We start from the raw sequence: 27,850 nt of genomic DNA on the forward strand, positions 1-27,850 counted from the left end.
TCAACGAAAATAGAACGCACACACAGCTGCTGTCGGGTCTAGCCGGTGCTCGTGGACCTGCTGCGCACTGTACGTTTTTCACATTCGACCAACGCAGCGGTACAGGCGCCGTTTTTTATACACTTTATTTATTATTATCACTATTTTTATCGTGATTATTTATTATCATCATTATTGGTATTACATTATTTTTATTATACGATTATTACAGTATTACTATATTATTATTATTATCATTGTTATATTACACCATGATGCGGCGAAGAGGGCGCCGCAAACGTAGACGTCACAGTGACGATAGCGATGACCGAAGAGGCATGGAAAGTTGCCACGATTTCAAAAGAGATGAGCTATGAGAGGAATGCATTTAAATTGTTTTTACATGAATCGACGAACGTATCTGCAGTTTTTGAATCGCTAGTAAAACTTGATGACGGTAAATAGGCATCACGTATTAAAAAACGCTTATACTAGTTATACTCTATATTATGCGTGTACCTGCAGGTAGCAGCTACAAGTTAACTTACGTTACGCTCTTGTTCATGTGATACATATAGGTACTTAAATATTTTGCTATTCTTATTAAGACAGGTACTCATAGTCACAAACACATAGTATTTGTAATTTAATTTCCATAACATTACAATGATAATTCTTTTCATAATATTATTATTAGGATTAAGATTTAATGACTTGAAAAATAATAAAAAACGATTTAAATAACATACAAACTAGATAAAATGTATTTATTTTAGGTTTAAAAGTAAAAACAATAATAAAAATAATCAATTTTATACTCATTATGTATCAAAAATAATTTATAGCCTATTTTTCTTTTGAATTCTAATTGAAAATAATAATCATAAAAAACGCATTATTAATTATTTGTATTAATATTTATTAATCTGCAGCATGTATGTACATAATATGCCTAATACATATTAAACGTAATGCATGTGTGGAGAATAGTATAGTTATTACAACGATCAGTTTGATAAAAATTGATCTCCAAAAATAAACGTTGGTCTCAGTAATCAAAGATAAGTCATATAAATCAATACACAAACCTATTATAATATGTTCAATAAATGAAAACAAAATATATAATGTAAAATTATTATTTATTACAATAGTTTTTATATTATTTAAATTCGATAATAATGTTAAATGTATTACTATTTACTATTTTATTTTAAATTATACTTAGGTATAATGTGTTCATAGCTTATATTTTCTGATTGTATTATTATATTTTAATTGTAATTCTCTACAACCATCACTAGCTTACTTAAATAAATTAAGTAGATATTATTGTAAAACATTTAATAATAAAATTGAAAAAATTAAAAGTTAACAACCAAACTATTAAAACCTGTTGGTTTAAAGAAAGTTAACAATATTTATATAATACCAAAACACCAAAAAAATATGCAAAATTTGTTAATAAATGCAAAATAAAATAATAATTAACATTGCCTAAATAATCATATAATACATTTTCAATTTAAAAAGTTACATTTTAATTAAAAAGTACATTGTATCAAAATCTCAGACCTAATTGTTATTATTTATTAGTTATTGCTATAGTAAAATATATACTATTAGAATCTCGCCCAGGTTTTTAATTTTTATGCACAGGAACTTACGTTAGGGGAACAAAGCCAAACGTACTCACACCATTAATCACTCTCAAACATTTTTATGATTATTGTTAGAAAATAGCTCGGCATCCGGATTTCATCCATAAGACAGACAGTTTAGACAAAACAACAATGATTAACACGCGATTAGTACATTATACTTACTACCTTAGCTCATATATATAAAATTTAACGTAGTAATCTAATATGCAAAGGTGAGCAAGTAAATGATTTTTTTACCAAGTTAAAGTTATTATAATGCACTAATAAGAAACAGTTTCTTAGTTAGGTTAAAAGTCAATACATAATTTTTAAACTTTTTATTAGCTTTATTTGAAGTTTTTTTTATAGCACCAGCCTACTTTATTTTTTATTGACTGAAAACTATGTAGTGTTTTCAAACAGTGTTTTTTATAGGCAGTACTTCATTAAAGTGTTTCGTCATTAATAACAAAAAACAATTCACACCAAACAAAATCCAAAATATTTTTCATTATTATGTAATAAAATAAAATTCAATTTAAAACAAAATAAATGAACGAAAATTTATTGAGGTAATATAATTTTAATAAAAATAAAAAAGTTAAGTTAGTAGTCATATTATTGGATACCCATAAGTTACTAATTAAGTTAAAAAGTTAAGATAATATATAATCTTTTTTACTTTATATTTTATTATTTTAACTAGTTAATATTATAAAAATTAATAAATTAAATGGTTTTAAAAGTATTGAATAGACTATGTGATCTATGCTATAGCTATCCTTTTTCGCTATTTACATCAAACATTTATATTTACTTAAATAATGCAAACATACGAGTATATTATTGAGCATTGATACAAAAATAAAGGACATTGTAAAAATGTATGTATTTCCCTGCCAGAATAATATGCCCACGCACAAATTAACACAAACAACACTCGTGATGGCGACGATCTACTGTCTTAAAAATATAAAACGTATATTTGAAACCAATAAGCTATAGTTTACTATAGAATTGACCTTTTTCAAATACATCGAAGTGCTTAACTGTCATTTCTAAAACGCAACATAAAATAACATGACACATGCGTAATCTATCTAGCTATTAATTTAATATTATATAATTATGTATACCCGCCTAAAATATTATTATCAATTCATGAAACAGCAGATGTGCAAGTCAGAGTCAAAGATTAAAACACTCGAAAATCGAAATGTTTATAATAATATCAATGATACATAGCAATAACAAAAAAAATCATATTAATATGTACCTATATGTAGATTATAGATATACACACTAGATATACACACTTATTACTACTCGTATACCAATCGAACACGTCGTATGTGAAGTAGGTACTGAAGTATACGAAACACATTCTCTATATTTTCAAATTATGTGTTTCTAACCGAGTTCATAATATTATTATTTAGATTTTAAGAGAAGTACTGAACTTTTGTTCTTTCTTCCATTCCGTCATTATTATTTATTTTTGGTTTAGACATGATGCCCCCTTAAATAATAATAAAAACTGTAGAGATCTAATAAATATAAAAGTGAAATTTTGTATAATATAGGTACATATATGGCATACATCCCGTAAATTAAAAATAAATAAACAACCCGATAAATAACTAAATTAATTACATAAATAAATAAACCGTTATTAAATCAAATTACAAAAAAAATAAAAAAAAATAGGAATTACAGAAACAATAATAATTACTATGTTCTTTTATGGAGAGATTTTTCTAATTTATTTGATAAAGTTATTGTGATTCGCATCGCGTGGTGCATGCTAATTTTTCTTTCGAAATTTTCGAGTTTGGATGGAGAAGAATTCAGAAATTCTATTAATTACGTGTTCACATAATATAAGATTTAAGTTTTTTGAGCCACGACTATGTGCAATGTGCATGCTCTTTGTATATAGCAATACAAATTGTTCGGCACTGGATGTACAATATATAATATAGACAAGAAAGAGTATAAATCGATAAAATAAATAATTACACGTGACACACGACATTATATGGAAAACTTCCATCGAGTTTATTTTGTTATATCTTTAAAACACGGTATCCCCATTAGAAACACTCGGGGCCACGGAGTTCGATTTCTGGCGAATCGGCCGCGCAAAACCCATTTCCGCCCACACAACGCGTACAATAAAATATAAGACCGCAGTCGGATTGCGTATTGTTTCGGTCGGCAGATTCCATTGGTTAATAAATTACATTATTATTTTTCGTCGCGAAAACGGAATAACGAAACAATTAAACATGGCGTTCCGGACGAAACACCACCGCCGCGCTACAGAAGTCCTGAAACCAAAAATAATCTATTTATAATGTACGTCATCCGCCGGGTAGAGGTGCGTGCGCGTCAACCACACTACTATCACGGACCCAGATAATAGACGTATTATTATATTTTAAGGATCATCACAAATATAGCCACGTCACGTGGCGTATCGCTGTACACAGCTATTAAAAATATAATCTGCGCCTACAGCAATAATATTGTAACCGCCGTAAACCTTATGCGTTTACCGAAAACACCCTATCGGCTACGCGACGACAAAGTCTACCACCTCCAGGGCCATATTTACCATTAGGCAGGATAGGCAATTGCCTATGGCCTCCGTTATTAGAGGGCCTCGGATTTTTATGAACCTTATTTTTTTTTTTTTCAGAGTACTACTTTCATCATATAAAATAAATATAAGGATCATATAATATTGCAAAAAAATAAAATAATTAATCCTTATCATCGTAAAACGTAAATGAAAATAATAGGTACAAGAAATCTGTAGCCTGTAGAGGTAAAAAAATGTATAACATTGTAATTATGTTTGTGAAAATGTATAAGTAGGTAAATACTAAATTGCAATAAATTATTATTTTGTTTTATACAACTCATTTATGGAGGGGGGAGGGCTATGGATATATGACTATATACGCTACTGTTGGCAATAAGGGGCCACATTTTTTATTTTTCCTAAGGCCACAAAATGCCTAAATCAGGTCCTGACCACCTCGGCGATGAGAATGCAATGTATGGTATGTGGTTGACGGTTGTGGTATATAATAATAATGCTGGTTGGCTATTTCGGAGTGCGGACACTGCAGCAGGTTTCATTCGTATTTGTTTTAACGCCGCGACGGTGGGGAGTTTTAATCTATATATTATGACTTTTCAGTCACGTCGTCCGCGTGTTTTCCTACCCGCTATTTAGTTTTCCTAAAAATGATAGGGTGGCGACGATTACGTTTTCTTCCGACTCCGAAAAAGTTTATCGTATAAAATGATATGAGAATTTTGTATTACGCGCGATGATTATTATATAGGCAGCCGTTCACTGAGATGGTAATAATTAGGGCTCAAAAGTTGATGCATTTTGCATTTTTTGAACTTTTTAGACGATGCTCTCCTGGCCACAAATATGTTTCATTAGCATGGGAATCTGAACAACTAATTTTTAAGTCATTTTCCCACATTTTTAGTCATTTTTACTAATTTCACATTAGTTTATTTCTTATCGTTTCTTGTGGACCATTATGCCGATAACGGCGATAACATTACTTAAAACTTCGAAATTACCACAGAATATAAGATTAGTACTTATCCGATTTTATTTCACCGATTACAGTCGTTGTTGTTGTGTTGTAGTGAATATTATTATACCTAAATTTTATTATTTTTTTTTTTGTAATATTTTCGAAATGGCGAAAAAAATTTAATTTAATTTTTAAGGACATTTTTTGTAATTTTTATGTCATATTTTGAGTAATTTGTAAGCTTTGATAAATTATGTATAAAACATTTTATAGTAAAATAGAACACAATTTAAAAAAAAGATATTTTTATTAATTTAAAACAAATATTTGTAATTTTTTTAGGTCATTTTTTAAGGACATTTGGAGTCACGACTGCAGTATATCTTACATATTACAATACATCTTTTCCTCGGTATAATGACGAGTATATACTTACCAACATTTTTTTTTATTTTACGGTTGTTTATTTTCGTTTTTAATCGTATCAAAAACGAACATTCCTTATAGGTATTTTTAATCTTTTTAGTTGAATAAAAATTCGTGATTTATATTTTTATATAAATAATTATTAGGTCATTAAATTCACATCAAACTGTGACGAATTGTCAATACAAAACATCATGTCGAATTTAATTACACAACTTAAGACATTTCCTATTATAATGTTATTATACTATTTTCATAATTATACATTTTTTAAATTTGTTTTTATATAACATAATTATTATTAAATTCCAGTTTTTATTTAGTATATTATATTATTATTTTAAGGTGACAATGTCACGAATATTAATTTGTTTACAAGTCATAAATTGTATTTATATTATATTTTCTATACAAGAACAGAATAACAGGCGGTATCATAATATCTACTATTTTATATTTTCATACTATTTAAATATAATTATAATGTAAAGGTTTATAGCAATTGGCTAAATTTAATTGTTTATTTTATTATGTTGATTATCACGTTGGTACTATTATCTATGGATTGTATTTAATCAACCGACAAACTTATTTCTAACAGGTATATATAATATTGACCATATTAAAACTATTATAATGACACTGAATTTAAACAAAAAAATATTTGACTTGAAATTAGCTGCCAAACAAATAACGAGAAATGCCAAGAAATTGAAAAAACAAGAGGCCAGAGAAATTCAGATGTGTTTGAGGCGTGTAATGCATGGTGAACTCGAAATCGGGAGGGTGCATGCCGAAAACGCGGTGCGAAACCATAACCAAAGTTTGAATTTGTTAAACCTCGGGGCCCGTTTACAAGGAGCCTTGAACATCCTGGAAGCAGCCACCGTGCAAAACGCAGTAGGGACATTTACAATTTTTGAGGGAGGATGAGGGAGGGAGAATGAATGAGCTTAACTGCAAACGTATTATATATGTCCGTTTGTTGGCTGTTGCAGATCTTCTTCTATAAATTTGGCACCGGTATTTTTTTTTTTCAACACTAGAATATTTTAAAAAGATTAAGTGCATTTTGCCAAAAATGTAATTTTTGACAATCATATTATATACGATTAATCGATTAATGCATTATAAAAAATTCTACAAGTAAACTATAAATGATGAGATTAACATTCTTATATCTTATATACATTATACATAGTTTCTTTTATATTTCGTTGGTACATAAATCGTATTTATTATAGGTATTTTTGAATTAAAGTTGAAAATATTTGGGAATTTGACCTCAATAAGTCGCATCTACCTATATAGTTTAAATAATAATTTAAAATTTGTTTTATTAATTTAAAGTAGTCTATTATCATTTATCACTTCACAAGACAAAGAAAATAGTATTTAATATTCACCAGTGCCTACTTAATTTTTTTTTATCTGTAGTTTTATTATATGGTCCTATATATTTAGATAACATGCATTTTAATTTCTTATCTCAAAGCTTAATATTTCTGGAAATCGAATTTTTGACAAGTTGTACCTCGCAACATTTTGATCTACTTTAAAGGGTGCACCCTTGCATGCCATGATGCCATGCGAGGATTCATCCACTGCAATATCTCCATCCAACATTTTATTTTGATAAGCATTGTGATTTTTAATAATTTTTTTAGTTATGAGAATACATATTTTGTTTTATTATACTATAATGAGTCCGTGGATCACATGTTTTATAACAATAGCATTTCTATGATATTCAATAATTTACAATTTTTCTCGAAACTAGAAAAAAATATTAAAAATCGTAAGATTAATGAAAATAAAATGTTGAAACGTCAAAATTTTCAGAAAAATATTCTAAAAAATTATTATATCTCCATTATTTAATATTTTAGGTGATATCGGTATATAGGTATATCGCTATGGGCAAATCTTCGCGAGACATCATATATATATATATATATATAATATATATATATATATATTATATATAATTTAAATAATTATAACTTAATAATAAATTATACTAGGGCTAGGTAAATTGAGTCCGAAATACCATTTTTGTGGTCGAGTCCCGGATTTCAAAAGGTATAAGGTAAACTGAGTCCCTGGTTATAATAGGTAGGTTTATTTCCAAAACAGCACATTTTCCTTCTCACTTTTATAGGCTTAGTACTATCTATTATGTTAACATCACTAACATAGTCAAAAATATGCTTTTTTGCTTTTAATATCTTATAATTCACATCGTTGTACATAAAAATCACAATTAATTAAATATATAATATACAAATTCAAGTCAATTTTTTTTTTATTCATTACTATTTATTGTTATTATTTACATGGTAAAAATTGATTTGATATATTTTTAACGAATTTTTTTTTTCCAAAAACTGATGTTACGATTTAAAGTTATATAAAATAAATTCAAAAATTCAATTGGTATTTTATGGAATTAATAAGTGTGTCTTATTTTAATGGATCACTGCGTTTGTACCTGCCACAGGTTACATCGGCCATGCGGTCAGTCGTCTCGTCGATGGCCGCGACATGTAACCCGCACGACATGCATTTACCATCAATGTCGGCCACCATGGACAGGTTCGAACGGATGACCGAACACTTGGGGGCGCGGCAAACATGTGCCACTGAAGCGCTCGGCGGCGTTACTGCTGCGGTGGTGAACGCCGAACAAGTCGATTCGCTCATGGCGCGGATCGTCGACCGAGCCGGGCTAGACGTCAGGAGTGTAATGCCTGCAGCCTTAGCGGAGTACTCGTCGTTGCAGCAAAATATGTCGTCGTCATCGCCACCGCCTCCACCGCAGGACCTTATCCTGGGACTTGACGAACAATTGGCGAAACTCAGAAACATCTACGGATGAATAGCGATTTTTTTTTTAACTACTCGGCAACATAATAAATTATTATGATACTTATTAATCAAAATTTTTATACGATAAACATTTTTTTTCACTCTATTTAATTATAGGTACTCGTATATTTCACATGTCAAATCAACCATAAAATTTTTTTATTAAATCCGGATAAGACATAATATATATTATTATTATATGCGTCTCCATCACCGTTGTTTATGATATTATATTTATAATATTATGGTACTTATAACTGGTCAATTTTGGGGTAAACATAGTTTCAAAAAAGTAACGGTTCGTTCAAATGTTTCGATGTTACAAACATACAACACATAGACAAACCCGTCAATGGAGTTAATCAGATATCACTTCATGGATCCGTGAAATAATGGGATTATCCACCAACACAAAGAGTGTTGGGATCGAGGTACCAATATGAAAAATGAAAATACACTAATTTTAATGTTAAATTATATAATAAATATACATATACAGGCAACAATTTACAACTATAACAATTATTGTAGGTATTCCTAAAATACAATAAAATGTATTTAATCCGTATAATAATTTGATTATCGGATTATATTTTTTTTTCTATAAGTTAATATATAGAAGACAAATGAATGGTGTTATACTGTTATAGTAAATATGATTATAAGCCATATAGGACTAACAATAAAATAAAATATATGACTGTGCGTTTAACGCACAAGAAAACCAATGAAATGCATTTTATGCATTTAAATCCTTAAATGTAGATAATATTAACTATTGTACGTATTATATTTTTTGCTTCCGGTAATAATATGTAAAACATTAAATAAGTTTTTAATTTTTTTAAATGTATAAATCAAATACAATTTTATTTTATTTTGAAAATTGTTGTTATAAAAATAATAAAAAATAAATTTATAAGTTTTACATTACATAAAATACTATTTTATTATGTGATTGAGGATGAGTAAACACGATTAGCTGTACGTACGAGTATAGTAACAACGGTTGACAATGACACACAAGTACACAACACATGCATGTATTTGACATGTATCTCGACATGACGACATCCATAGGTTCTAATATTATATTTGAGGACCATTATGATGTATAATTCCAAATTATGGACCACTACATATCGTGGCAATATATTTAATAAACAGCGAAAAAGAATCTGATCGGCGGGAGGTGGCCAATCTCAAGAGCCCCGCTATATTATACGCCCTTATGAAAAGTTCGTACCATTGTAATAACACAGACGCCGGTCTGTTACAGGGGGTCTGGTATAGACTGGAATGTATATAGTTTTTTTGTTTACTACCTATACTATTTAATACACGGGGTACTGTTTTAAACCTTATTTTATTATTGTTTATATTGTTTTGTTTATATGCATTAAATTGTGTTTACTGTTATTATTCCTTAGTTATATATTATATAGGTTAGTTTTATTAGATAAACAAATCAATCATCATCCTGTCCCTATATGTGTATTGTATATGTAACCATTATTATAATACTGTTTATACCTATATGTTTATTTATCTCATTCATATTTTATATGATATGGAATTGATAAGTACTTAAAAAATTATAAATTATTATATTGAATATTTTTTTTTTTTTATAGAGTATAAAATATATTGTTACAAATAATTTACTAATGATTCTTATCGATGGGAAAACAAAAAATTACAGGCGATATGCTTAACACAAAAAATAAACATGTTTATCTTCTCTCCCCTCGCGAATCTGCAAATGTGTGTCTTATGAAGGGGTCTTTGAGGGATGGAGGTTAATTAAAGCGTATAGTAATGAATCGAGACGATGTGTGTGACGTTTGGCACAATTTTAATTTGTCTCGGGAATGTTACAATGCCGGAACAATGCAATCAGAAATAGTACCGAGCGACGATAACGCATTAATTATCTACAAAACTTAATCATTATATAAACATAATATTTAAAAAATATTGACCAAGTCAATTATTACGTTATAATATAGTTTGCTATTTATTATTTAATTATTAATAATATTATGTCAGTTCTTTCTGTAGTTATACCTTATACACTCTGGGTAGTGGGTACCTATACAAAATATAAAATATCATAATATGCATATTATACGCATAGACGTATAGTATTATGTATGTTTTGCGCGGGAGGACGTCTGCGGCACTGACAGGCTCACTAACGTACATTGCTGTATATATACCCTACACGTGGTTCATATTATACATACATTATAGACGCGTGCGTTATTTTAATACAACACGATATTATAACGAACTATACGCGTATAACAATGCATGAATATAATAATGTATGTGTTATAGTAGTAATATAATATAGCAGGAATGGGCAACTCTGCAAAGTCGCTATTAGAACCAATTTTTAGAACTTTAAAATCTTGCGAACCAAAGGTTATTCTTAAAAAATTCTTAAAAAAATTTGCAATTAACATTTATGTTTCTATATTTATTTATTTAAACAAAAAAAATTAGCGATAAACGTAGCACGGGCCAGACAAATAAAAGGTACGTTGGCCGTATGCGGATCGCCAGTGTTGTCCATCCGTGTATATACTATTATTGTGTATTATATCGCGGTTTTTTCGCTAAATATACCGCTTTACACGATACTATACTAATAATATACATATCCATCACTTGTAGTACTTCCTATGTCGTATGATATATACCCGTGCGTGTATATCTATAATACACGCTATCTATAATGCTTCGCGTCTCGACCGCAGTCTCGTGTACATGCAAATTTATTATATTATCTTTTTAAATAGATATATCATCGCGATGTGTATACGACGACGACTTTCTATACGTCTCGCGAGTGGCAAAGGCGGATGGGTAATATATTATTATTACTTCGTATCGACGAAGACACGGGCGGGCGCGCGCGCGTTTGTGTGAAAACAAGACTGCGGTGTATATAGGTGTGCGCGCATATGATATTATTATATATATGTATATATAAATGTACGTTCCGGGCGTGCGAGTATATTATATACGGCTTTTTGGGACGCGGGTCGTGGTGGCTGTGACGTTGACTGGGGGGCGGTGCGTGCGGCGCGCGGTGCAAGATAAACAAGACGGCCGCGCTGAACAAACAACCGCAGCGCATAAAGCCGTCAAGCCGCAACGTTTGCAACCGTTCCGAATAATAGGCACCCCCGGTTCGCCCCATATCATCCCTCTGCACCCTATAGCTACCATCCCCCGGCCCGCCCTTCCGTCGCGCACAGTGCGGTTCGCCGAGTATAAGCCCCGGACCCTCGATGTTTTTTTAACCGACCGTATTAATTTGATTGGTCCTATTAAATAATTCAATACGCCACCGCACTGCCGCCGAACACGACACATCGATATTAAAACGTATTATTATATTTATATATAATAATATACAATATAAAAACATTATATTATTTTTACGTTCTGTCCGCGTGTATCAGCTGCACTCGTATCGTCGTTTTTTGCGATACGTATACCTATTATAATACAATCATTATACATTGTTGTACACAGACCGATACTTCGCGAGCAGACCGCAATCGCACGTCGTGCACCGTACAGGGTCATCCCAATTGTGAAGTGCAAAGTTGCCCGGTAAAGAATATTATATCATCATTTTATTGTGAAGCGTCTTTGCCAACTGCAGTGTGGCGCGTGACCTGACCCGGAAGGACCCGGAAGCAATGACTGCGGCCAAATTATCTTTTTCGATCAATAAACAACTTTGTTTTGAATACGTTTTATACGTATAATACTTAATCTTATATAGGTTGTTTATAATAGTATGTTTTTACCAAATCCGCTACGGATAGTTTTATCGTATTATTATAACTTAATGGCCATTAAACATTTCGAATGTCTTACGATTTTTTTTATAAATAAAAAAATGTTTGGTTCTAGATTAAAAATTACCTTACAAGTGCGAATTAAGAAAATAATAATGTATACTATTTTTATCTCTTTACATCGTGTATATTGTATTTGTATATACATCATATTTTTATGCAATATAAAAATTATATCCGGTCATTATTATTATTTTTTTATACAACACTATTACTAATATCGAAACTGTATCATTTTCTTAAAATTAATTAATACAGTTTATCTTTGGATAATACTAAAACGCAGTTCGACGATTAACAAATGAAAATGTATTCATTTACGGGTACAATTCCAATTACAAGAAATATTAAAATTGTAAACAAAAGAATTAGAGTATAAAAACAAATAACATAATTAGTATAATAACTGCACATAAAATCGTAATACAATTAAAACAAAAATCAAATTAGAAAAAAAATGCTTAATGTTGAATAATTCAATGATTTCAATGGAACAAGAATTATAATTTAAAAAATGATCGGTATTCAATTAGCAATATACGTCAGATATACGTTGATAGGATTAGATAATACTTAATATTTGTTTTATGTGAGTTGATAATATAAGATATATTAGCATTGATTATTAATTCGTAGTAGCATGATATTAATAGTATTAAGTATGTAGGTACTACAATATAGTAGGCAATAGAAGATTGAGGAACAAAGAAATTTAAAAAAACCCCAACATTTCTGGACAGAAATAATGATTTGTCAATTATTTATTACAATGTAATAAAAGTATTTATTAGAAGATTTATTTCTAAGATGATGCCTATAAAGATCTATTGGTTTTTATTACTTTGTTAATAGGAATCGTCTGCTTCAAATCGATTTCATATTATTTTATCGAACTATTTACACGCTATAAGGAAGCGATCATATAGAACAAGCACCAAGCAGAAAAAAAATTCTTCGATATGCGACGTGTCGACACCGATCCCAAATTAGACGTATCGATCAATGCCAACAATGAATATTAACGCTCAACGGCCAAAAATACAGCCCTTGAGTAGATGATTGTTCTCACTGTAAATATAAAAATATTGTAAAAAATTTTTTTTTTTTTTTACTAAGTGCGGTAGAAACCATTTAACAATTTGACGCTTTTGGATTACGGTTATTTTTCTCTGTATAAATCTTATAATATCTTTACTCCACATAAAACACTGATTAGGCAATTCAATGGGCATACATACGTTGGTTTTGGTTCACGGCGCGGTACGTAAAAACGTTGATTATAAATAATATAGTACTAAATAGTATTTATAATCAATGGTAAAAAACAAATTAATTCATAAACAATAAAAATAAACCATTTTAGATTATCGAAAAAAAAGCAACACGAAATTTGTTTTTGTGATTATAAAATATAATTTATTCAAAAATCAACATTATATTTAAAAGTTTTATTTTTATTTTGTTTTTTACTTACGCAAAATAAAATTACAACTGTAAACTTATTGTATATTCAAATGAAATGGGTGCGGTACCCACTACTCTCTACTTCCAGCCACTTCCAGGCTTATGGTAATGACTTCCATGTAGTATTTTTTACGTTGTATAAATTTATTAAATCGATCAAATCTATAAAATAAATATCAATTAATTTCTTAGCATCAATATACAATAATAATCATACTATTGTATGCTTTTATATAGGTACAATACAATTTATTTCCACCATTCTACTCAGAATATAAAATAAAATATTATTATAATTTATAACCATTTTAGAACATTTATAAAATGTGCTAAATGTTTACTGCGTGGTGAAATGAATATCTTTATATGAACAATCGTTATATCGACCTTAGTATACATATTGTTTTTTTAATAGTACCTATCAGTAAATATGTAGTTATTTAATTATTCAAATACTTGCTTCGCGTATTCGCGTACAAGTTATTATTTTCTACAAATTTAATATTGAATATTTATGACTAAATGAAATTTATTATTTATTATTTATTTTATTTTAATCATTCAATTGGTGATAAAAATTACGAAATTTACGTAATTTTATTACATTTTTCCTAGAGCTCATTGATTTAGTCATTTTAAATCAAACGTTAATATGTCGTATACTTTTTATTTACATAATAACTATATACAACAGAGGTGTACTGTGTAGCGACGCAAAGCGGGTTTAACGTAATAATTAATTGCATTTTTTTATTCCCCAAGTATTATTGGTTAAGTACACAAAACATACTTAATAATATAGCAAGACATACTACGCATAATATAACTAATAAGTACAATAATGAATTACGAAAACGGATTCGAATACATTTCAGTATACATATTAGTACTGTTAATTAAATAATATTAATTTTAAAATGCATATTTAATCAATGATATTATACCATCACGCAGTTGTATTCCAAGAAAGGTTTTCATTGCATATTTGAGTAGAGGTTTGGTTTGCGCTTAAACATCATGTATAAATATAAATATTAATATTATATTATGTTGTCATGAATGATAATATACAGATTGCGATTCGTCAATGATTATTATTCAAATTTTGAATGCAATGAAATGTTATACAATTTATGCAAATTATCAGGAAACCGCACATAACACAGTATTTTCCAGTCAATCTCTCAAGTATCGAAATTCGTATTACTCCTTATTAGCTCTTACCAATATTATATTTAATTCAGGTTAGTAAATAGATTTTTGCCCTTATTTATGCATTTCTTCCAACTCAATTTTTATGACAGCAATCTATCGTTATATCGAATGACCTAAATTTAATATAGCTGCACTATACCGTATATACCTAATAATTTGATCTTATAAATATTTTGTGGTTTGTATTTTATTAAGTGTATAATATAATAATGTAATATGTTAACATTATATTTGTATCATTATTATGTAAAATAGCCCGGATGGGCATAATTATATAGTTGAGTAAATAATAATAATAATAATAAAAAACACTCATTCTCGTAGTTGTAATAGGGTTGTTGGAAAAAATAATTGTATATAATATATATTATGTAAATGTATGTATATCGACACTGTTCTATAGTACATAATAGATACAATAATAATATATCATTGTGACAGGATAATCGCTGAAATGATGCAGTCAACGCCATAATTACGTCAATGCGATGTACTTAATGTATTACAATATGTGCCGAAACACATGCGACCGCGGTTTCGCGTGGTGGTTATCCCGACCGATATAATATATTATATAATAATTATTATGTGTGTCGTATACGGCTGCAGTGCGCGGTTGATCTTCGTTTTTGTCAAAGGCGTTATGCCGCGATGGCAAACGTCACGTTCGTCGTAATCCACGCGATTAGCTGCAAACGCCGACAAAGGACCGCGATGATGGGAGCCCGCGCGCTTTATCGGCAGGGACCGGAAGATGTTAATCCGTCGCCGCGAACGACTTCCGTTATCTATTATTATATATAATATTTACCGTACAGACTCGCGCCGAGTTTTTTTGGCACCTCGGAACAAGCTAATATATACCTTTTCAGTAATAATAATAATAATAATAATAATAATAATAATAATATGTCTGTATATATATATATTTGATATATACGACGACTTATAAGTTATAAGTAATTCGATCGTTTTCTATATTTAGTGCTGCAGCAGTAGTTTGAATATAGTGCTGTTTGTCTAAATCCGAAAGGTACATTCTAAAAAGACTACCTATATACAACAGTCAACAGTAATGTACGCGTAAACTATATACGCGTGTACAGCAAAAACCCGCAATTGGTTTTAGCACCAATAAGACCCTTCGAATATTTTTCGTTTAGGTTCAAAATGGATTTTGTTTACGAAATTATTTACACGTTTATGACATCAAAAATAGGTGATTATTTTGTTTTAATTTAATTAAACTGGTAAACTGTTAGGTGTTAATATATTTTAAGGACACCGGGATTTTATCATAATATTAAATAATAGTATTATATGCAATATTTATATAATAATCATTGCAGTTTGAAGAATATTATATATTATACGTCTATGCTTAAAAGATGCACTACAAAACGTACCTATACTGGTTATAATAAAAGTTCACAAATATCATTCTACGAGTATATAAAAAAAGTACCATTATATAGCTTATCGGTCGTGGTATTGTGCACATACATAAATATAATGACTTCTAATTATTTATTGTTACTAAAACGTTTTCTGTGGTACATACGGTTAGGTTAGGTTATATTATTATTATATTAAACTGATTAATCCAAATAATGTGTATTATGCATTGCAAGCGCCAAGCCGCGAGGTAAAAATAAAAATATCTATTATACGTAGTAAACGTAATAGAACCTATACACATTTATATTCGTTTTTTGTACATAATAATATGTATAAAAATAAAACATTTTATTAATTTATAATTCATGTTAATGTAATATCTTTGCTATGTACTATTATAACAATATAATATATTAACATTACATACATCATATAGGCTATTAATAATTTATTTTGATAAAATCGATATGAAAAATTAATAATTATTTTTAACGATGAGTACTTATCCATAGAACCATTTAAATTAAATAAAAATATGAAGTGGTAATATAATATAATATACCTATAATAACTACTTTTATTAAATGATAATTTTATAAAAATAAAACTTATTTTTATTAATAATAATACATTATTATTATTTTACATCGTTTAAGTATTAATTAAAATTAACAAACTCTTCTTTTATGTATATTATATATTATAGTTACTATACTTACTAAGTTATTTTGTATTTATAAAGAAATTGAGAAAAAAAATTGAACACTTCTGTGTGATGGTTTTTATTTTAAAAGCTTCTTCCTCTACTGATTAAGGTATTTAAAATAATATTATAAAACGCATCAACTCTAAACAATTGGATACATTTTATTGTTAATAAATTATATAAAAGTATAAACAAATAACTTAAGTTAAATTTATATTTTCATTGAACAAAAACCTCATTAAAAAATACCTATTTACATATCAATTTGTAAATAACCTAGGTAATTTAAGTAATGTTATAATCATTATAAATGTAGGTATAGTTAGGTATAACATATTAGTTAAATCCAATAAAGTACGCATTACAGAAATAATAAACAACTGAATTAAACGCCGCGCTTATATTAACCTATTATATAAATTACAACGTAATTTTCTGCAGTTGCCCGAGGTTTATGTGTACCTATATAATATATATATTATTACCAGGTGTTCAATAAAATTTTGGAAACTATACCTACGCATGAAGCAATAACAGATAAGAGATAACACTGGTGTACATTTATAATGTAAAATATTCAACAACCCCATCATTAATTATAATATCATATCATCGTTTATTAGTTCCAATTAGTCTAACGATCGTTTTCAAACTTATTGAGCACTCTGCATAGCCAGATAGGCTTATACTATAAATAGTATATATAAGTACAAAAATAGGATTTTCAACAACATTTTCAACATACAATATTTTTTAGGTATAATATATTTGATTATGATTATGGATATACTATAATTATATAATGTATATAATACACATTTTTTGAGATTAATATTCATATTTTATACTGATATAGGATATATACGTGCCTAATCCACCGTATTATATTATACCTATTATTATAAAATACGTTTGTAAATAAATCAATCTACTAATATAATGTTTAGAAGTGTTTCTTCTTTTAACGCCCTAATTATATATAAGATTATGACGATAGAGCTTGTATATTAATTTAAAGTCATTAAAAAACAAAATATAAAACCCTTCTAATCATTAATCAAATATATATGACATCAGTGTGACAGTGTTACATTTAAAATATGTATGTAGAGGTAAAGATATGTATACATATGTTTGTATATTTTATTTCGACAATATAGCCAATGAGTTAAATAAATATCAGGGTAGTATTATTAAAACATAATTTACAATAACATTTGACTAATTGACTGAAGGCACATATACCATTGAAAGTATGCATCGTAAATGCCATATGGTTTATACAATTTAATATATATATTAAATTATACCGAGAGCATTAAATCTATGAATTTATAAATTTCTATCTTCAACTAATAATTATAAGTAACATAAAAATACATATAAAGGCATAATTTTGGATGCAATTTAAATGTACCTATATTTAAATTATTTGTATGATTCTGAGTATATAGTGTCTTTTGGCGTTATACGTACCTATACACAATAACTTACATATTTTAGTATCTACCTATTATTTACGCTCAACCACTAACAAAACTAAACATAATATAAAAAAATCACATAAAAATTCGGAATTTTATTATACAACATTAAAGTTTTGAATGATAAGTCAAAAATACATAACTTAAAACGAGATATTATAATACTTCAGCAGTTCCGAAGCAGAAATAATTATTTAATATTGACAATAGAGAAATATAGAATAATATAATATATATAAATATAACTACGTCTTATAACAGTTATCACCCTTATATTATTTATTTCTAAAAACATTAAATAAGAATTGAATTCAATAAAAAAAATTCGTTTAGAATTCGTAAGTTAGGAGTTTTATATATGTTAATATAAATTATATCTATACATATTATAATATTTATGTATAGATACACATAATGTTTATACAATTCTTACAAGAATCTCGACTATGAGATAAATGTTATCGATTATAGTCGATTATATCATATATATATATAAGTCATAAATACACACACATATATATATATATATATATATATAATATATATATAGTGACCAAAAAAATCCTATAACGCGTGGTCAGATAATTAATCTGCAATATGTTAGTATTATTATACACCTATAATTAATAGTGGCGCAATAATAATGTAGCACGATGGGGAAAATGCCACAGGCCCACGAGTATATATAAGTGGCCTCATCTCCCATTACATTGAGAATATAATACACATTTTTAATAATAATAATATTTAAAAACAATTCATATTTTAATTTAATATTACATAATTATTTTTTTAACGTAATATTTAATGTGACTAAAATAATCCAAATAAATACTCATATAAGGTGCAGTCCACTATTCTAGTCATTATCTATAATAGAATATTAGCAGCTGTAGATAAAATGTTGAGTCTTACGAGTATGAGATGAGTAATTTTAGATTAAGTAAATTATATATATAATATTATTAGATCTCGGAGGGTAATTCTTGAGTATTATTGATGTATTTGTGGAAATGGAAACAAAATCTATAGTAAGCAGCAGTTTAAGAATATATTTCACAATATAATAATTTATATTATGTTATTATTGCATTTTATCGTACAATTATGTATATTTATAAATAAAATATTTTATTTTATTTTATGCAAACAATTATATTTAATTAAGTCGTTGACCTCCGCATGAATTAAAAAAGAAACAAAAAATATTACCTCTTATTGATGTATGGATGCCTTCAACAATTTAACAATTCGTATAAAAAACCAGAGCCTTTACATTAGATTTTTTTGCCCGAACTAATGTAAATGCTGTATAATTATTACGCCATTGCTTATATGTTATATATATATATATATATCACTATATACCGGAATTATACGTTCTACAAAAACTTTACACACACGACAAAATATTTATGTATATATACAATATACGTTCCGAAACTTATATACGTACACCGGAACTCTGCGCACTATACATATATATATATAGATATATACACAAGGTTGATATATAGATGATCGCGATCAAAGGTTTTTGCGGCGCGTAAAAGCGCACTCGCGCGTCCGCGGACGATGACAGTCCGTCTCGTCGACGGCATCGGTTTTTCTCCTCGTTTTCCCGGCTCGTCGCCGCCACCCACCCGCTCGCGCGCGAGACGCGATTTTTCCGTTTCTCGGCGGCGGTCGTTTTACGAAATCATAATAATATATAACTATATATATATATATATATCGGTTCGCCGCACCCAATAAGTGGCTCCTCCGAGGCGGACCTCGAGCGCGAGCACGCGCGCGCGCCACACCGTGTGGTCACGCGTCGTCGGCCGCGGCCGCGGTATATAGTGGGATGGGTGGGAAGGTGACCGCGCGCCGCACCCCGTGGCCGCGCGACTCGTCGACGACGCGCGCGGGGAGGAGACCGCCCGGTTGGCCGGTGGGCGTGCCGCGGCCCGGCCAACCAGAGACCGTTCCCCGGACGTCCGGGGGTGGCGGCTGACCGCGCGTCGTACGCACTCGGCAGCGTGCGGGCGTGATGACTGCGACTGCGACTGAGCTGACGGCTACGCGGTGACGACGGTGGTGCGTGCCGGCGACAGTATAATAATTTTTTCGGGTTGTTTTCGTTTGCGCGGCGGTGCACAGTCAGTCCGCGCGCGCGCGGGTTTGTTGTCGTTGCGTAGTATTGTTTTCATTGCAAACATTTCCGCGGAAAGGCCGTCGCGTCTCGCGTGTTTCTCTAGTACGGACGACCCGCGACCGTGAATATATATATATATATATACACGCACACACACCTATCGACCGATACGCGTATATATATATATATAATCGTGATTGAACTCGTGGAATAATAATAACAATAATAAAAAAAAAAAACACTTTTGTCGTTCGAAATAAATAAGTTTTTTTCGCGAATATAATATTACACACAATATTAAAAACCGTCGCAGTGAGTGGATACGATCGCGTATATTACGTATATTAATATTTTACCCATATCGTCATCATCATGCACACGCTGTTCGGCGATCAAAACGCGTACTACCGGACGGGCATGTACCCGGGCACGTCCAACCCGGCCGCGTATCCAGGCGCGTACGAGCAGTACGCCAGGTACGGGTACAACCCGGCGGCCGGTTACCAGGCGTCGCATCACCATCACCACCATCACGTGGTGTCGGCAGCTGCGGCCGCGGCCAAGGACATGGTCAAGCCGCCGTACTCGTACATCGCCCTGATAGCGATGGCCATACAGAACGCGTCGGACAAGCGGTGCACGCTCAACGGTATCTATCAGTTCATCATGGAGCGGTTCCCGTACTACCGGGAGAACAAGCAGGGCTGGCAGAACTCGATCCGGCACAACTTGAGTCTGAACGAGTGTTTCGTCAAGCAGCCGCGCGACGACAAGAAGCCGGGAAAGGGCAGCTATTGGACGCTCGACCCGGACTCGTACAACATGTTCGACAACGGGTCGTACCTGCGGCGCCGGAGACGGTTCAAGAAGAAGGACGCGCTTAAGGAGAAAGAGGAGGCGATTAAGCGGCAGCAGGAGCTCATGCTGAAGAAGGTCACCGAGGAACAGTGCAAGTTGCTGTTGCACGGCGGAAGCGGTGGCGTCAAGGAGCTGATGCACGTCGACTGCAACAAGCAGCCGAAAAAAGAGCCGGGCGTACAGCCGCCGTCCACGCCGCACCAGTCGACCGGCGGTGACCCGGCCGCGCCACCGACGTCTGGTGGCCCCGCTTCGTCGGTGGCACCGCCGCCGCCTCCGGCGTACCACCAGCATCACCATCACCTGCAGTACGATAACGATCACCAGGACGATTCACCGTCGGCCGCCACGAGCAATCACCTGCACCATCACCATCACAGGTACATGACCACTCCGACTGTGGCGGCCGCCGCTGCAGCCGCCGCAGCCGCTACCGGCGATCACCACCACAATCACGGTGACGAGTTCGCCTCGCACCATCACCAGTACGTGGCCGCTGCCGCGGCAGCCGCGGCGGGTCATCACCGGCCACCCGGCTGGTATAGCGCCGATCCGTCGGACTTTTTCGACGCAGTCGTGCCCAACCCCGTGGCCGCGGCAACGGCGGCCGGTTGTGGGTTCCGCAACTCGCATCACTCCACTCCTGGCACCCACACACAGCTACATAACTACTATCAACTGCAGCAGCAGCAGCAGCAGCAACAACAACAACAGCAACAGCAGCAGCAACAACAACAACAGCAACAACCGCACGACGGTAACTCATCCGTCAAGTTTTCGTCACAACTATAACGTGAGTTCATGTTTATAAAGTTTTAATTTTCAAAATTATGACGGGGGTGATCGTTATTATTATTATATATTTCGTCCCAAAAACAACAAATATAATTTGTTATATAATATGTACATATACTCTAAATGATAAATATTTAACATAAACATATTCTTCGATCGATTATTTTTTTCTGTTTTTTAAAATATTTAAATTAGAATAAATAAATAAGCAATCGATATATTCGCTTAAAACAATAATAACAATTGCATATTATAAGATTGTAGTATAATTGTCAATTATAAACCTGTTGTATGTACTCATATTATGCAGGTAGGTATATTATAATACCCATGTGTATAGTGTGTATGAATCTTATTCTTCTGAGTCATCTCATTGATGAACGCGTAACTAATCAAATGCTATACATGTTGGACGGATACCTAAGCGTTAGCTCACACGTGAATCAACTATGATTATTATACTATAATAATAAGGCACTTTAGATTAAATACCATTGTACAATAGCTGCGCGGTTTATCACGATTTTTCCTTCGATTGTTCAATTGAAAACAAATATATAATAGGTACATTCATAATATTTAGACTACGGAACACTTGAAACGTTTTACTATAATTTATACGCCTACATTGCAGGTAAATACAATTAATGTACATATATAATCTAAATGCATCATTATCGTACGGTTTTGAAGATATCTATGTATATTATACATTGTTTACTCGTACAATAATTAATATATGTGTAAATATACAATGTATATAATATCTATGTTATACATTTCTGCGATAAAAACCAAATATCCCGTGACCCGTCAAAGCCAAATCAGAAACGAATAAACGATTGCGATAGGAAGATATGTCATAGGCTATTATAAGTATTCCTATCTTTGTACAATAATAATATGTATTACTAAATAGATAGGTATACAGATATTGTAACAATAATATTATTATAAGTATTATTCGTATATTATGATTTATCTAAGCCAATTAGATTCTCCGATATATTATGAAATGTTAATACTAATGTTACCTGCGTACAAAATATGAGTTTAAGTTCATATTTTTTTCGTTCCATCGCTGGATAGATTCTTCGTTCAAGTTATCAGTCCCTCTTTATTTTATTTTATTTTTATTCTATTTCTACCTATACAGCACTTATACTTATTGTAAAAATAATGTATTTACAGATTGTATAATAAAACCAATAAAAAAAAAGTTCATATTTTTATAAATAAATAAATGTGTAACTGGTTTATCCATTTTCTAATCTATATCATTACAGCATATATTACAACAGAATATATTACAATAAAATCTCAATATTTTTTGTAATTTTCTTCAAAATATTTCAATCATAGGTATATCCCAAAAACCAAAAATTCTTAACTGTACAGATGTACCTAAGCAAATAATAAATAAACAATTATTACGTTTATCGCGTAAATTAATTAACGAGCTACATTCATTTAAAATGTTAATTTTTAGTTTTTGCGAAAGTTATTTTTAAGAAATTAGGTTGAACTTTAGCGTAACTTTTTCAGACATAGTAATAACTTTTTCAACATTTAGTTGAATTCTTGACTTCAAATAAATATTAAAAAGGATTTTATTACTATTCATTTTCACTTGTTTATTGCTTACTAAGCTAAGAATTACTATTTTATCTTGAACAAGTGTTATAAACAATGTAATACAATATTTTACAAACGTAATAGTTGCAACAAACGTTACATTTATTTTCTAAACGTAACTTTATCGAACTAAAATGTCAATAATGGTTCGTGTTATGTAATTAATAAATATAGATATAAATCGCAATATATGTATCATATGATAAACGTTAATTATTGTGTAGCCTATACCTTAATCTACACTATATTGTTTCAGTTGATGCAATTTAAAAACAATTTTTTTTTATCATATCCTCTCACTGGAATCATCTTGTCGGGTCCCCTACTCCCCGCTGCAATCATCGCTTTCTTACAAACACACAAAACCGCAATCGAACCCTCGTCACATGTGAGCAGCATCAGTACTGTTAATAACCACCTCGTCACGAGTCGCGCGCGGAAAATATTATATTATTACTATTATTATTATTAAACACGGGAATAAGTAGTCGGCGGCATATTATTATATATTAGTCCCCAATAGAGTGTTGACATATGTGTTGTTTTTTATATCCTCTTTACGGTGTGCGTATATGTATATATATATATATATATATTGCTCTGTACAGGACGACGACTACGACGGGGAAGGGCGAGCTGCTGCTACTGCTGTCAGACGAACAAATTGTACTCGTCCGCGTGAGAAGTCAGAAAAACGCGTCGCGCGCCGCGACCGAGACGATTGTGCCGCAGGAAGACGAGAGAGAGAAGAAAAAAATTCACCAAATCGAGACACGAACCACATGCTGCCGGCTGTCACTCCTCGGAAAACGCGCCCGACAACTAGGCTTATCAGGTGACGGACGGACGGACGGTCGTGCGTGTATCTATCGCGGTGGCTCACAGTCCGACGCCCATTTGTGTGTGTATGTGTGTGGGTGTGTGTGTGTGTGTGTGTGTGTGTGTGTGTGTGAGTGTGCAGTCAATGTTTGTTTTATACATATTATATATTATTATTATTATTATTTGTAATTTTTTTTCAATTCATCATGTATTAAACGCTCCGCGAAGATTCGATAATTTTACACATTTCAACTGCAGTACAATAACGTATATACGTATATATATTTATATATATTATATATTAATATTATAGTATTATATTGTATTTACTGATATATATTTAAGTTTTGTATACAAGGTGGCCTACCGTGGTTTCCCATTTTCCTGCGTTAGCTAATAATAATGGTCATCGGGAAAACTCGTGGACCATCGCGTATATACATAATAATATGGTATAGGTACTTCAGCCAGTTAAGCCACTATATTGTATATATTGTTCAATGCTTAAGTTGAAAAATTAATTATAAGGAGACATAATCAAGTTACACAATATTAACAAAAAAAATATATATATATCCTTTTTATACGAGTGTTGCTTTGATTAAACAATTGAAGTATAAGAGTCAATAACGTCCCATTCTATATGTAATAACTCTCGGTAGATTTACGTCAAACTACAATGATGAGAAACGAAATTACAATATTTAGAAATATTATTAATTTTAATTAATTGTTTTATTCATTTTTTTTATAATGTTTCTCAAAAGTATAAAAAGGATGTTTTGAAAGTTGTTAGTTTTATAGTTATGATTTTATTTCCTCGTCAAATAACAATTTCAAGCATTGTATACGGTTAGGTTTATCGTTATATACATCATCCCCGCTATACGTCATTTGCTATAATATATTATAATAATGATATTTTACGTAAATCATACAGATAAAATCGCGTACAATTTCAAATATTTTATCGGATCATTCTTTATAAATATATGCAGTTATCATATCGTATATTATTGTTTTCGCGGTGCATTCGCTTGATAACATGCGCATCGCGAGGTGAAATCATAATAATATTATTTTATTACCTCATAAAGCCGTAATATTACCACTATGAAATGAATAAAATATGTATATACAAATGTGATATACTTACAAATCACAATCGTATAGTAAAGTCGTATACGAATTGTCACGAGCTCAACACGTCATTATGGTATTGTTTAAACAGTAGAGAAGTCGAAGGTAGAAACGTTCGCGAGTTTTTTCACATCCATTCGTAAACTCTATACCGACGATATCTGAGAAAAATATTTCATACTGTCGTTCAACGTATGAACTTCGAGGTAAAGTGAAACTATATGTGATCATCACTAGGTCGTGATCCATATATTTTGGAATATCCGAATGTATACGACGTGTATGATTTTGGCTTATCATTCTGATTCCGCCTCCACGATGCGTGCCTTTATCGGCAATTTGTAGCGGACACTGTAAGCATTTAAAAACGTAATATATTAAATTACATAGATTATAATGCGTATATTAATAACTTAATCATTTTAAATTATTGTGCACTCTCCCAGCAGTCAATATAATACATAATTTATGTAAACGGTATATTAGTTCCAAAATACGTTTTTGACGTAATCGTAAATGTTAATTGTTATCAATGTTTCAATCGTTCTCCATTCACTGCTGTATGCGCATCTGATACGATTTCACTCGGACTCTTATTCTTTTACCTTAGTAATATATTACCATTTACTATTATAATTTATAATATTGAACAATAGCTGCAGTACTTAAATACAACTTAATTTCTTCGTTGAACAACGTGTAATTCAATATTGTATATACTTACGAAAAACTGTACCTATATTCGTATTTGCTTTAATTATTATTCTTCTATTGTAAAATCGGTATCTATATGTATATATTATGTAAATAGCCTGTACAATTTTTGATACGTTTGTGTCATAGCTTTCTGTTAGTATATACCTCGAACGCGCTTTACATTAATCAATATAACTTTAGGATTCGGTGATAATTCTAAATTTATATAAATAGTTAATCCATATTTTATTTTAAGTTTTAAGCGCAACTGCATATAAAAACAAAACGGACCAAAAATAAGATTAATTAATACCTATGAGTAAACCATTAGAAAATTAACGAAAATTTTTGATTCTTAAAAAAATAAATACCCTAAAAAAAAAAATTTAGAAAAACGTTAATTAAGAAACTTATAAATAGGTATTATTTATTATTATTTTTTATGCTTTACAACCATAAGAAATACAATAAGAAAAAAATTAATTAACAAGTACGCAGAATAAACTAGATCTTTACATATTATAATAATATAATGGAAGAAGCGGAATATAATATGTATCTATATTGGTACCTATAGGTACTATTTATAATTTAAAAATAAACAGTTTTGCAACAAGTCCAATTTTTTTTTTATTTTATTAAATAAAAAAAAGTTTAAACGTGAGTTATTTTTTGATGTAAAATTCGTTCGTGGTAATGCCGGTAGTGAGCTGTACCCTGTACGTATATATATATATATAATAATAATATATACCCATATCGGTATATAATATACACCTGTTGTAACACGCGCGCGTCTGTGTAATATTGTACGCGCATATATATTTATAATATTTTATTGTATTTTATATTACTCGTCAACTTTTTAGTACAACAATTTTAATCAAAATAATATGTAAATAACTTGCTATAATATTATGTAAATCAGTAAATCTACATGTAAAAGGAATTATACGATTTCACGTTTGATTATAATATAATATTATAAATAATATATATCATATTGCATTGTGTACAATTTTGTGGTTTTAGTATATATTTTACACTTAACCTATACGTATCTTGCCTTCCTACGTCTAACCTAACCTAATCCATTTATAGTATAAAATTCTAAAAACACACACACCTACTCTTCAG

The 27,850-nt window shown here is 30.7% G+C and overlaps 2 protein-coding genes and 1 long non-coding RNA gene across 3 annotated transcripts; 2 read left to right on the plus strand and 1 right to left on the minus strand.

Annotated features, from left to right (window-relative positions):
* The first annotated feature begins 57 nt into the window (after window positions 1-57).
* LOC132923364 (charged multivesicular body protein 1b-like) lies at window positions 58-9,954 on the plus strand. Its single transcript, XM_060987317.1, has 3 exons — window positions 58-177; window positions 266-436; window positions 8,115-9,954. The coding sequence occupies exons 2-3, from the start codon at window positions 431-433 to the stop codon at window positions 8,490-8,492; spliced, it is 384 nt and encodes a 127-aa protein (XP_060843300.1). The 5' UTR covers window positions 58-177; window positions 266-430; the 3' UTR covers window positions 8,493-9,954.
* Window positions 8,356-20,356, minus strand: LOC132923365 (uncharacterized). Its single transcript, XR_009661163.1, has 4 exons — window positions 19,840-20,356; window positions 13,835-13,986; window positions 13,202-13,428; window positions 8,356-8,482 (listed from the first exon to the last, which is right to left on the minus strand). It is a non-coding gene; the product is annotated as an uncharacterized LOC132923365 (long non-coding RNA).
* A 301-nt stretch (window positions 20,357-20,657) lies between these two features.
* Window positions 20,658-27,731, plus strand: LOC132922189 (fork head domain-containing protein crocodile-like). The gene is made up of 2 exons (XM_060985558.1): window positions 20,658-22,418; window positions 24,664-27,731. The coding sequence occupies exon 1, from the start codon at window positions 21,140-21,142 to the stop codon at window positions 22,415-22,417; it is 1,278 nt and encodes a 425-aa protein (XP_060841541.1). The 5' UTR covers window positions 20,658-21,139; the 3' UTR covers window position 22,418; window positions 24,664-27,731.
* The last annotated feature ends 119 nt before the right edge of the window (window positions 27,732-27,850 follow it).

Source organism: Rhopalosiphum padi, chromosome 2 (genome assembly GCF_020882245.1).
Source record: "Rhopalosiphum padi isolate XX-2018 chromosome 2, ASM2088224v1, whole genome shotgun sequence".
In the NCBI taxonomy this organism is placed as follows: Eukaryota; Metazoa; Arthropoda; class Insecta; order Hemiptera; family Aphididae; genus Rhopalosiphum; species Rhopalosiphum padi.

Coding starts and splice junctions, on each gene's coding strand:
- LOC132922189 (XM_060985558.1), top strand. CDS start 21,140: ATGCACACGCTGTTCGGCGATCAAAACGCGTACTACCGGACGGGCATG.